Here is a 13,919-nt window from a genome sequence, read left to right as displayed (position 1 = left end):
GCTGAAGGATGATGAGGGTGCTTCTGCAGCTCCCACTTGTACTAATAAGTAATACAATGCATGGTGCTTCTAGTGTGGTTTTTTAATGAAGTAACATTTCAGTAAAAGCTGGTTACAAAACACACTAAGTATGATTAATAGGCCTGAAATTATGACTATCCAGCATTCCTGAGCGATGACTTATTTATTCTTGTAGTCAGAAGACAAAGCTTTCTATATTGAAAAATAGTTGATACCTCTTTAATTACGGCTGAGGTACAATGTGGATATTGTGCTTTTTAACCACCCACTGACAGTCACTAAAGTGCAATGGACCTACATTTCCTAATATATGAAAATGCTCCTAGGAGTCTGTCGGACCCATGAGAAAATTGCAAAGAATTCTGACTTATCCCTGAGCAAATGTGTCTTGGCTGAATAAAACTTCTAAGTCTTTCTAAAAGCTTCATTCTTAAGATCCTATATTGAGATGGCCCCCTAATGGTGCACCAGAATCTCAGCTTAAGGTTCCCAGCTGACTTTCAAATACTCACTTTTAATTATCGTTCTTTTCTTTCCTGGGGATTAATTTTGAGAATGTAAGTCCTAGGGTGCATGTGCTTAAGAAATTGCCTTGTGTTGACATTTCTCCCTTGTGTAAAAAGGCAAAACAAACCAAACCAAGGAACTGATCTCTCATGCAAGGTTTCCACTACTGTAAGAATACTTGGTTCTTTTTTCTCCTTCCCTCTAAGCAGCAAGCACAATATATCTAGACTTCAGTAATTCATTAGGCACAGCAAATGTAAGGTCGTAAGAAACAGGATGTGAAAAGAAACCGCAGGTGAGAGATGCTAATTACATCATTTGATGTGCTACTGGAGCTCAGATAATGCCAGGAAGGTAGAAGGATACATACTTGTGTTCAAGATGATCTGGAGAGCTATCACCAAAACATACTCCAAAGAGGATTTATGTGTATGGAGAACAGTGAGTGGCTTAACCCTTACTGTTCATTAACAGTAATGTAAACAGGACAACAACTTAGTTAATATTCAGGAAGAATGTTCATTTATTACAAATCCTTTTAGAAAGTGAGCTGAGATAACTAAAGAAATAATACAATATATCACAAACATGTAGAAATAGGCCAAACCTGTAGTCCAAGGAGTCAGGCTGTACTCTTGAGATTCATTTCAGGGATGACTACAGAAGACTAAGATGTGTGAATGTCCCTCCAAGGCTTTCAATGTGTTTAAAACTATAGTGGTGGCTTCTCTAATGTCCTTCCTCTTTTAGAGGGCTTTGATCCAAAAAACAGCTTACATCAGTCCTTCTATCCCTGACTCCAATACATGGAATGTCTAAATCATGCAGTCTTCTTCCCCATAGAATTGGGTAAACTATCCTACCTATGTCACATCTACAGAACAGAAGACAGGGGCTGGGGGATAGAAATGTATTTCAGACAGAAGTAGAATCTGAAAAAAAATAGAAGGTCATCACACTGGGAATAGTCAAAGTCACTCTTAAACGGAAAGCAGAAACTGGAAGAACAGTAGTATCTCAGATACTGTTAGTGGATTGTGTGTCAGCAAGACATAAACATCTGACATGGAGGCATCATCACCAAAAGTGGCAGAACTGTGCACTTCAGCCACTGTTCAATAAATTTCCTGGTTTAAAAACAGAGCAAATCACAACTCCTTGCCCAGCCATTTGATGTCTGGCTTGCAAAACCAGATGCTCTTCTATCAGCTAGTTGAGGATTAACAGTGGGGTGAAAGAAGTGGTAAAAGGATGATCTTGGGTTTATTTATTATTTTGGACATTACTTGCCCAGTAAGTAGTAGGGGTACACTGATATCTGTCAGTGTCATGTGGAGATAATTTACCCATTTTTAGTCCCCTCCTGCTGTCTGAAATTGTAAGTCCTGTTTCCAGACAGCAGAATTATTAGAGCAGCTATATGACAGATGTTGTTGTCATTTACTCATTGGAGGTTTCTTTCACCGTGAAAACAAAACATCACCGTGAAAAATAACTTCCTTTATCATTTTGAGTTATACTTTTGCTGTAAGATGTTTTTCAAAGTTTCTACCATTGCTCAACTTTGACAGCAGAATAAAAAAATAGGTAATTTCTTATAGAAAAGGAACATACCCTTGAGCAGGTTATCTTGATTTGCCTAAGGAATTTTATCCACATTTTTCTTTTTCATAACAGCCTAATTCAGGAACTGATGTATATTTATATGGTGCATCAATAATACAGTGAGGATCAAACAATTTGTGAAACTGGCTATTTTGTGCTGTAGCATAAAGCAGAAAGGGGAACTGCCCTCCGGTTTTTCAGTCACACAAAGAAAACCAAACCAAAACAAACAAAAAAACCACAACAAACCAACCAACCAACCAACCAACAAAAAATCACAAAAAATTGTTCCTTAATTTCATTCTCTGGGAAAACACACCTGTTTCAGTGTAATGGCTCTGCAAATATCAATAGAAGTTTATTAACCTGTTTAGCCATAGGTGCACTGGAGTAGACTGTGAATGAGTAGATAATATTTAATGCATAAATTAAATAATAGTGACAATATGTTTTTCAGCTTCTTGCTTATCTGCAGCCAGCCATCCCTCTGGTCCCATCTCTGCATTAATTTGTTTCATCTCCGGTTTCCTCCTGTAGGCACATCAGGAACTAAGTAAATTGAAATTTATTGGTTTAATTCTGGTTTCATTTATCCCAGTGCTTTACTCCTTTTATACATGAAAATGCAGTCACTGTTGCTAGTTTAATTTTGTTCACATCATCCTTTTAAAGGTGGCAGACCAGCTGACAACTCTTCCCTCCTGTCCTTGTAATACTTCATCCTGGTTTTGTGGTATCTGCAGAATTTCTCCTGCCTTCAGAGTACTGATTACAGAAAAAGTTGCAATGACATTTTTCTCCAAGAAAGGCTGATTACCTTACCCTTCTTTCCCAGGCCAAGGCCCCGTGGTCACAAATGAGTCTGTTAGTAAAACAGTTTGTTTTTCCTTTATTTCATAGCCTTCATAAGAAGCAATTGAAGAAAGATAAGCACGGGAGAGGTGTGAAGCAAATGGAAAAGACTCAAACTTCAATTGCACTTAGTTTGCCATCAGGTAGCAGTGGATTGTCAGTGAGGATACCCAAGGTGGATCAGAAGGAGAGGAACCATGGTAACACAGAAGAAAGGGGAAGCAAACACTTAGGCAGAAAGTTGAGAGGACAGGAGGAAGAAGCAAAATAGGGGTGAATGTGAGACCACTGTTTCCTTCTATATGTGACCACAGTGATCAGAGATTCAAAAGTTCAGCTAGAGACAGAAAATTCAGAAGATACCTATACCTAACTAAAAAAAAGCCAGTCAGAAAGGACAATGGTTAATGACCCCAGACCAAATCGATGTACAGTGTCTATGTGAGCTAAGCAGGACAGAGTAATTTAGATGAATGCACAGGGTAAGTGCAGATGTGCATGTGCACTGACAGAGGAAAGTACTGGACCTGTTATTAACCTTTCCGCGAACATCCCAGACTGGACAACGTAAGGTTGAGGTAGAAACAGAGCCACAATGCACTGAAATACATCTTAAGACTACTCCTAGGAAGTACTTAGTAAATTCTAGAAAGCAGCCCCAGATGGCCAGGCTCAAAGATCCATAAAGGTCCGTTTTCTTGCTGACATCTGAATGATCATTCTCAGACAGCTTTATATCTAAAAAGATGTTTAACGACTGTTGCTGTGCAGAAATGCAGAGGGTTAATTTTAAGGAATTGAATGTGTTATGTATGAGGGTTTGATATGGACATTATCAGTACTCTGAAATGGTCGAGAGAACAGTATCAACAAAAATTTAATCTACCCATGAAAACCCAGAAATTTCTGTACTGATTCAGAGAAAACTCCAGGAACAAACTTGCCAACAAAGTTTTCAAGCTGACAAGCAGGTATTCTTTATTGCAGTACCGGGAGACACAGGGGATAACTCCTCCTAATGTGTGTCCCCCCTATTGCTACACAAGCCATCCCTATATAGTCCCTGGGCATACATACATATTCATGAGGCTACGTATGGATTACATCACCTTCCAGGAAGCTCCCCGCATGCGTACAGAATTGTGGTGGTGGTCTCTGAGGGTCGTTTACTTCTTCCAACAATCTTCATCACTTCTGGCAGCCTTTGAAGCACGTGCAGTAGATGCTTGTACCAGTTTAATTGGTTCGTTAGCACCAGAGACATAATAACCTTCCTATCCTCCTACTTATCAGTTAGTTTACCTGTAGCCTATTCTGGACACCTGCTATTCCCAGATACTCCTTATCCCTGTGTCCTGTTTTTCTAGACTGTTTTTCTTAAGACCACATCAACTATAACGATTTATCTTGTGCCAGTATGTTCTCTAGCTGTACTCTATTTTTTTTCTATGTATTATGCACCTCAGTAATTTTCCACTGCTACTGTTACAAAGTCATTGAACTTAACATTGCTTAAAACTAATTCTAAAGGTTTATATATTCCATTTTGTGATTTTGTGTTCCCCTTGTTTCAGTACCAAACCAATCAATCAATGAATACTCTTGTTTTTCAAAGGCAAATGCAATTAGCATTCCAGGTCTGAATGAGCAGGCCTAAACCTACTAGGACTATCACAGCTAAGTTAGGAGAGGAGATGTAAGAGACAGATGGGTTATTTTAATGATAAGCAAACATGCTGACTTAAGTTTTTTTAAATTATGCCAGTTTATTACAAAATAGTGGGAAAAATCCAATCCCCCGTTTACAAGAGGCCATATGGGAGAATTATTTGAGGATGTGTAACTGCAAAGTACCCTTGCCACAGAAAACTGCAAGGTCTTTACCATATAAGCTTTGTGCTAGGTAACAACACTGAAGTAGCAGATCTGAGCCTGAAAACATGACAGTACTGCCCAAGCCCTTGTTGGACTTAGCCTGATATTGCAGCTTCAGCTGATGCTTGCAGAATGTCACTGTGAACAGTGGCTCCCATGATCAGCTGCTATGTCATGGTGTGCAGATATTTTTGTTTGAGTTCTTGCAACTTCATGTGAACCGTGAGAACAAAACCCTGTGCTGCCTCTGAAATTAACAATGTATAGCAATTAAGTACAACAGTCATGGTACATTCATGCTGCATCATAAAGCTAAGAGCCTAAAACCACAGAGACAAAAAATAAATGAGTGACTCATTAGGACTATAGAGGAATACTTCTGAATTAATAACAATATTCGTGAGCTTCTTTCCCATCAGCATCAACCACAAGTATCCAGAGGTGGTTGGCAGAGGGTATGACACAAGACCTGGGGGTGAAGCAAGTGTTGTGGGGGATGACTTATGATCATGATGATCCTGTTCTGCACATGGGTCCTTCTGCTGCTGCTTTGCTACAGCGTACAGCAAAACCTGTGCATTGATCAGTCTGACAGCTCTGCTCTGGTGGCTCAGAATAATTTGAGTGAAGGGCTCAGCAGTTCAGAGCTTAAACTATTTATGAGACCTTAACACAGAATTGCTTTATTTGGGTCTTCACTAAAATGGAGCCAGGTGAGAGAACAAGCAACACCTTGGTCAGACAGATCTGAAGCCTGAACTGTGATGGTTGCTTTTTTTTCATTTTTCTGCCTCTTAGTTACTGATTACAATCCCCTGAGCAGCTTAACTGTCAGAAATAGCACCTCATTCCTGTTGATCTACTGACAGTAGCTGATATTTAGTATTTTATTCTAGGCCCATTCTTTAATAATTATCACATGAATTTGGGTGACAGTTCACACCCATTCGCTTTAGCTCCCATTTCAAGAACAGTTGTTCATGATCCTACTCTGTTCATAATCCTCTGGAAATTACTTAAAGTTGATTCTTAATGGTTTTAGGTATTTTGTAACTGGAACCAATAGTCAGGAAAGAAGTTTCATACAAATCTAGTCACAGCTATTTGCAGTATTTAACTAGATCATAGATCATCTCCAGTAAGGTCATATGAGCCCCCATTAGCTCTTACTCTGTTAGTGTGTAAGATCATTGACTCCTTATTTTTCATATTTATTACTGGGTGGGCAAAAAGTGTCACTGCAATATATACTGGGCTTACAAAGGTCCACATTCTTCTTCAGTTTCCTGGGAGTCCCAATGGAGTGGTGCCCCTACCACCAGGATAGTCTTCATTCGGTGCCGCGACTGCGTAAAATTTTAGTTGCCCAGATGAGTTTTGGATGTACATTTTAGTGCTTCACCACGGCTACAGGAAATATTATCAAACATTATCCTGTGTGGGAGGGAACAACTTGACAGCATCTTCCTTGATCACCTCCAGGAAAAGTTGTGTCATAATTTTTCAGGTACTATTGCTATGAATTTTTACTGCCATGAGCCACATTCCTTTTACATTTTTATCCCTTGCTGAAAGGTGATAGTATTCCAAGTCCTTCTCTTAGTAAGACAAAACACCTCTCTTGTCACTGCCATTTGCATAAGCAGGGAGAGGCATGCTGGAGCTCGTAATAAAGGTTTATGTGTCAGTGTATAAAAAAGCTCATATTTATATCCTTCATTTTCTTCCTTTCTTCTTTATGTTTTTTTCTTCAATCTGTAGCTTTTGAACTATTTGGTACTGCTTTTCCAGTCTTCTGTCTGTCTTTGACAGATAAATAGCATTCCTTTGACTCCTCCAAGTGTTGTGGTAGAGAATAATTGAGATGAGGGTCATTCTGGGTTTAGCTCCTTGCTTTGCTCATTCCTCTTTTTAATTCCCCTCTGAACATTCTTGTTCATTTTTATAGTTTTTGTTTGTGCTTTTATCAAGTGCCATTCTTCCATCTGAAACCTCTTGCCATTTACCTCCTATATTTAATTAAGGCAGGGAAAAGGCACAATCCTACTGGTTAGTATTAGGAGTTGCAGACAAAGCTCTCTGGGTTCACTTATCCATGTCGTCCAGCTGGTGGTCTAGTTTGCTGAAACCAACCAGGGTTACTTCATCTGGCCAACAGCCTGTCTCTGGAGGGAGTAAATTAAGCAGTAAATTCTTCCTGAGCAGCTGAACATCCCCATCTGCCCACCAGCACCTCAGACAGATGGGTGACTATAGCTTCAGGAGAGGGTTTGAAGCACCGAGTGCCGCTTTCTGTTGTGATGCCAACACCTCTCACAGCAGAACTCCTGCTTGCACCACATGTTTCGGTGCCAACCTCTGAGTCTGGCAGCAGCAGGATTTCTCCTTTCCTCTCTCTGCCTCCTTTCAGTATCACTCAGAGCCTCAGTGCTGAGCACCCTCCACTTCTGTGAGACAAGCTTCTCCTCAGTTGCTGCTGCCAAGAAGAGGGGAAGGTGTTGATGGAGGAAGATTGCTGCTGTCAGGATTGGTAGTGGGAGACTGAGACCAGCTCACTCTGGAGGAGGATGTAGGCAAGATATGTGGTGGAGCTAGGGGCCCACAGATAGCACCCCCACTCCAGTTTTCCACTCTTAGGTGCCTCTCACAGGCATTCAGCACACCCTGCTTTTCTCTCTCCACCATTCAGACTTTATTGTATGTGATGAGTGTTCCATGTGCATGATGATTTTCTCTGCAAAATTCAGCCTTTAGGTCTTCTCACCAGCAAAAATACAGTATATGCATATAACCATAGACTGGTTACAGAAAGCTTTGCCTAATTCTTATGAAAGCTGGAGGCAAGCTGTGGAAGTCTGAAACACCCATGTTATTAGACTGCTGCATCTATACATGTATAATTAAGAGACAAAGCTCTTACAAAACAAAATGTAGGAAGCTCCCCTGTGTCACTGTCTGGATGACTAGGATTTTCCTCCGAAAGTCACTGAAGCCTGTCACTCAGGTTTCCTCAGCCTGAGAGATGGGCTTCAGTATTGGGCAGAGTAATTTTTTAGATTAAACTCACTGTGAGAAACAGAAATAGCGAATAGGGATGGGAACTGGCTGGAAAAGCTTGCCTGCCACATTTTCTAGTCCATGCACTACACTGGGGAGGCTGTTACCCCCTATGAAAGCTGCCCCTGGGGAAAACATGGCAACAAAAGACATCTGGTGAAGCATGTTGGTTCCTCAAGGTATTTCTATAAAGGGCAAATCCATTTCTGAGCAGTGAGTCAGCGTATAGCATAGCCTGTCTTTCACTTGTGGTTCACTCTAGCTGCTTACAGAGCCAGAATGGTACCAAGGGGCTTGGTTTGTCCTCTGAGCACTGATTTTCACCTCTGCTGTGTCAGAGAGAAGAACTAGAACAAGAATTTAGCTAAAATGGACAGAAGTTTGTAATTTCTATCCTTCAATTGGTTTACTGTTGTGGGTACATTTTCACTAGATGCTTTGTTCACTAGATGCTTTGCTTCACTAGATGCTTTTCACTAGGTGCTTTGTAAGTTGTGTCCTCTTCAGTCTATGGAGCTATGAAATGATTCCCTCCCCCAGTAGAAAACGTGTCACCATCACTGAAAAACACATATTTACATGATCTATTTTTCTGGGTTTTATTAACTCAACATTGTCTCCTACAAATGATTTGTCATTTACCAGAAGATTTGAAATGTAGACTTAAGTTACACATAGGTATAAAAAGCATAAAACTGCACACACGGTACCACTGTTTAGACCAGAAAACACTGTGATGTTCCATAGAGAAGACTGCTGTTCAAGCTCAGCTCCATCGCCTTCTGCCGCAGGGAGTCAGTCTTCAAAGCTGCAGATGCTTCTGCTTCTTCTCCCTCAGCTTGAGAAGCCCTGTCAGCTTTCCCTTGGTGTTTCTCACCTGCGGCTGGAGCACGGGCCGAGGAACCACAGCGCAATCCCGTTCTGCTCCACCAGAGGCTATAAACCCTTGGGTTCCTACTGGCTCTTCAGAAAAGTTTTCCTCCTTCTCTTAGTATTTATGTACAATATATGAAGGGATACGATTTGCATCTTTGATTTAGACATATCTCTTGCCGCATACTTAAACAATAACTTGAAAAATATTTTACAAAGAAAACATTGTTCATCTGAATGTCATTCATTATTATATTGCTATATTTTATACCCTATTATTAATATATACAAAATTTCTTAATTGCCTTTTACAGATGCATGGAAGCATATAATATAACAGTTTTTAAGTATCCCATTTTTAGATTTATTTTTCTTTTCCTTGGCTCATGTCAATCTCTTTAATAAACTATGGTTGCTTGGAGAATATAGGAAGTATTTGGAATGTTGTTTAAAGTTTAGTAATAACTGGTAGCATTGTCCATTTGCAGCCTGAACAGTTGGAGCACCTGTCAGGGCGATCTGGTAGACATAGCAGCATCATAAGACTTAAACAATTGTGGAGGGCTGTTAATGTGCAGTGTCAATGGGTGCCAGGTTCTCTTCTTTATTTGGGGCTTTTCTTTTTTTCGGCTGCGTTTTATTGTTGTTTTCCCTCTGTTCTCGGTTTTGTCTTCGTGCTGCTCGCCCTTTACTTTCCTGTCTTGTCTCCTTGCTTTCGTCTTTGTTAGACTTTTTTCTTTTCTCCTCCCTATTTTTTTTCCCTGGAATAAAAATGATGGCACATTAGAAGATTTGCTCAGGCTGTAGCAATTTCTGACTTCCTCACTTTCCCATATCTGGTAAAACCAGCCCTGGATTAGCACCTGCTGTTAGAAGCTGAACAGCAGTACTAGTGTTTAGAAATGTCCACCTCTTTATCAGACTACTAAATTCAGCCACCAAACTAGCACCTCCCATCGATCTGACTCTGAGCAAGGAGCCAAGAACTCCCTGGAAGAGTTGCAGTGCTTTAGAGCTGGTATAAATATCTCACACACTCATAGCCTGTTCCCCACAGCCAGGGACACAGCTCCACGTACTCCACCTAAACACGGCCATTTTGGGGACGTCTACAGCAGAAGACAGGCAGCATTAACTATTGACTGTTCAAAATTTATCTTGGTCTGGGACCCAGAGCATATGGTGCGAGGAAATTAGCCATCATGTCACTCCCCTTCACTGCAATATTCGGCAACTACCTCTTTTATAAAGCACTCTCCTCTCCCTTAACCCTAACTGCATCCATCCCAGAGGATTCTTGGTATTGCAACATGAATCACACAATAAAGGTGGGGGCATGTATGGGACTGTATTCAGACTGAAAAGCAGTGTTCCAAGTCTCATATCAAGCTTTAGACTATTGTTACAAAACTAAGTATTCCAGTACTTTATTGCTTTAAATACTTACAAAGGTAAGATGTTGAGGATTTTTTTATCACTACAGATCTCTCCAATAATGCTTTCCATCCCCTTAAGAACATCAAAACTTTGTGTATTGACTGTGGAGATAATACTGTGTAATGCATTTATGCTTGGACATAAGAAAAGTTCTTCCCTGTAAGGGCAGTGAGGTACTGGTGCAGATTGCCCAGAGAAGCTGTGGCTGCCCCATCCCTGGCAGTGTTCAAGGCCAGGTTTTGCGCAACCTGGTCGAATGGAAGGTGTCCCTGCCCATGGAAGACCGTCATTGGACTAGACAACCTTCAAAGGTGCTTTTTAACCCAAACCATTCTGTGGTGCTATGATTGTATTCCTCTGTTTGCTTTACAACCACTTGTTTTTTTTCTTTGTGGAACTGGTTCATCTACTAAGCTATGCAGCTGAAGCTCATCTGTGGTTAGATGAATCCTTGTGATGTCTTCAAAAGCAACTTTTCTTGAGACATTCATGGTACAGTGTCATGCTGACATCTATGCCTCCTCACACAGAGAAATTTCTGGACAAGTGTTGAAAAGTATCTGGTCAAACTGTTTTATGATATTCTAGTAATAATACTACTGAAAATTATCTATCCCTCTTTGTTACAGCAAAAAATGCATTTTGCTTTTAAATATTGATAGATAGAACCCAGGCTTTTCTATACTGATGGTGGGGGAATTACACAAACCTGGCAATAGCCCTTGAGGGTGCTGAATGCAGGGAACTGTGCCCATTCCAGTCTCAAAAACAGAGCTGTCGGTTTTCAGTGCCATGGTGGGCTGTGTGGGAGTAAGTAGGTCACAGTAAGGGAGTAGGTGTAGGGGCAGTGCCTTAATTCTGAGAACAGATGACAGTCCAAGGAGGAGTAGATCAGGTAAAGGGAGAGAGATTCAGAGGAGGTGAAGAGCAGGCAGAAGCCAGGAGTATGACTAAAATGTGAGGATATGCTGTACCCTCTTCTTCTTGTATACCTCTATAGGCTTATTTTACAGCTTTTCCTTTCCTCTCCAACACTGCCTGAGTTTGAAGAGCAAGAAAAGATTTAGATTCACATGTTAAGCCAAATGAGGACAAATATCTGCCTTTTTCATGTTGTTTCTGGAACATGCAGTAATGCTTTGGATTTAAAATGGCACCTCAAAGTTTAGGTAACCAGTCAGAGATTATCCTAATATGTGCCCCCATACCCACAGAATCCCTCTCTGAATTTGGCAATGCTGACTAAGATGTGCAGAGGTGAGCAAGGGAGACCTGCAAACCAGATATGTGAAGCTTAGTGAGAGCTACCACCACGGGGAGAGCTGGGAGAGCTCCATGCAAAAGCGAGTGTGCATCTTACCCGGCTGTAATGCTGCCTCTTACTAATGGATAAATGACAGTATGGAATTTTGTTCCAGTGGTTTGTAAATACAGTTGGTCCCAGATGAAATGTTATTTGAATGGAAACTGTCCAGACATTCAGTGTTTGACATTGTTCACTTGGTGATTAGCCAAAATCCTTCAGCTGTGACTTCCTAGCCACAATTCTTTAAGTATGCTGGAATAACATGTAATGGTTTCTCTTTCATGGGTCAGGATGCATGTATTTATATGTATGTGGGTGAATATACTAAGAATACACTGTCTATCTAGCTAGAGACTTATCTAGGCATGGCTTCACTGTTTCTGTTTTAATCAGACTGGTGTCATAAAGGACAAGCGAAACTGATCTCTGGAGAATACTTAAAATTCAGTCCTAATTCTCTTCTACTCTGAGGATACCTAGTTTGGAGTCCTCTGTGCAATTTTATAAACAGCTTAATGCTATCACCTCCATGCTGTTGCCATTTGTGAAAAGATCTGGTCTCTGGGCCTGTTCTGCTCTGGTAATGCAATAAAGCACAGAAGGGTCATCTTTGCAGGCTGTTTAGATCCTTTTACCACTGTTTTAAAAAATTGAGGTTTTATACGACAGTATAATGTTACGTCCAACCAATCATTGGTTCATTTTAGACTCAAGGGAAGATTCTGCCAGCAGTTATCTGTTAGCATTGGGGTATAGCTGGAGCTGCCTTCTTGCATGCATCTCTCTCCCTGTTCATATCCCTGCTCTTTTCATCCCAGAAGCTTGTTCCTGAGTGTTTTTTCTGCTTTCTACTACTTGCTGAAGCCCACTTCACAACAGCATGTTGGACTGGATACAAGAAGTCGTGTAAATTTATTGGAAATTTGGACATTTGGTTATCTGTGAAAAGTGTAAAAACTACATGGACCATTATGTTTACAATTCCCCTCAGAACAACTTTGAATTTAAAAGAGAAGAAAAGGCAAGGATAGCAGAAAAAACATACCTCATCAAAGAATCACAGAATCATAAGATGGTTTGGGTTGCAAAGGACCTTAAAGGTCATCTAGTTCTAGCCCCCTGCCACAGGCAGGGATACCTTCCACTAGATCAGGTAGCTCAAAGCCCCATCCAGCCTGGGCTGGAACACAGCTTCTCTGGGCAACCTGTGCCAGTGCCTCACCACCCTCACAGGGAAGAATTTCTTCCAAATGTCTAATCTAAATCTACCCTCTGTCAGTTTCAAGCCATTCCTCCTTGTCCTACCCTTACTGCCCTTGTAAAAAGTCCTTCTCAAGGTTTCTTACAGGCCCCTTTAGGTACTGGAAGTTGTGAACAGTGTAACTTAAATAAAAGAAAACATTCTCCCGCAATTTCGACTTCGCTTGTGAAGGAAGGTGTTTGAACGTGTCACATTTTATGTGCACATCTCGGTGCACTTTCATGCGACTGGTACTGCATATAAGCAGATGTGTGTGTGTGGGGGGGATTAAGGAGGGAAACGGCTTGCGGTGATCGGTACCGGTCGCACGGGGGCGCCATGGTCCCGCTCCAGGGCCGTGGGTGCGCTGGGGCCCGGCACAGGGGTGGGAGGGAGTGCGGGTCGGCGGGGCCCGGGGTGGGGGGGTCCGGCCGTGCCGCCCGCTCTCGGGGCCGGGAAGCGAGCTGGTCAGCATGCGTAGAGGTTCCCTGGTCTGTACGTTCGGGCTGTTTTTGCAGGAGCTAGCGAGGAGCGTTTCCTGTCCGCTTCCCTTCCTCCGCGCTTTGTCTGCTGCTCTACCTCCTGCCCCTGCTTTTTGCTGCGTACGCGATTCACTTCTAGTGTGCCAGGAAGAGGGTATTAAAAAGCGGCATTGTGTTGTGCCGCAGCATGCGGATATCGTTCTGTCCTGGTGGGTTACAGAATTCTCATGTAGTGGTAATCTAATGCAGCAAACTTTGTCTTACGGATTCTGTAAATCCTTTCAAAAGAAAAAAATAAAGTCTTTTTAGATGGGGGACACTAAGACATTTTCCGAGGGAATGTTTTGCTCATAAAGGTGTAGATTCATGAGATTCTAATAGTTCTGTGAAGTAATTATTTGGAGTTAAAATAGCTTTAATTTAGAACCAAAACTTAATGCGGCTGTCTGTACTGGAAGAATTGGTTTGTAGGTGCTGCCTAGAGAATTTTCTTTTAGGTAGGGAATACTTTACTACTTCTAATAATAGCTACTTTGTATATTGTGGGAAATCTGCAAACATGCTGTAATTTTGAGAAGTGCAGTAGTTCAGATTAAATGCAGACATGAAGATAATTCAGACAACAATATAATTACATCTCAAATCAGCCTAGAGGTGCTGAGTT

At 41.3% G+C, this 13,919-nt stretch overlaps 1 protein-coding gene across 1 annotated transcript in view; it reads right to left on the bottom strand.

Annotated features, from left to right (window-relative positions):
* Window positions 1-8,500: 8,500 nt before the first annotated feature.
* RSPO3 (R-spondin 3) overlaps window positions 8,501-13,919 on the bottom strand; it is a 61,014-nt gene continuing 55,595 nt past the window's right edge. Inside the window, exon 5 of the mRNA XM_005154728.3 lies at window positions 8,501-9,551. Coding sequence (XP_005154785.1) covers window positions 9,358-9,551 — 194 coding nt within the window. The 3' untranslated portion in view covers window positions 8,501-9,357. The remainder of the gene's footprint in view (window positions 9,552-13,919) is intronic.

This window comes from Melopsittacus undulatus, chromosome 3 (genome assembly GCF_012275295.1).
Source record: "Melopsittacus undulatus isolate bMelUnd1 chromosome 3, bMelUnd1.mat.Z, whole genome shotgun sequence".
NCBI lineage: Eukaryota > Metazoa > Chordata > Aves > Psittaciformes > Psittaculidae > Melopsittacus > Melopsittacus undulatus.
Note: the sequence above shows the minus strand (reverse complement) of the source record. Positions and strands in the feature narration are given on the sequence as shown.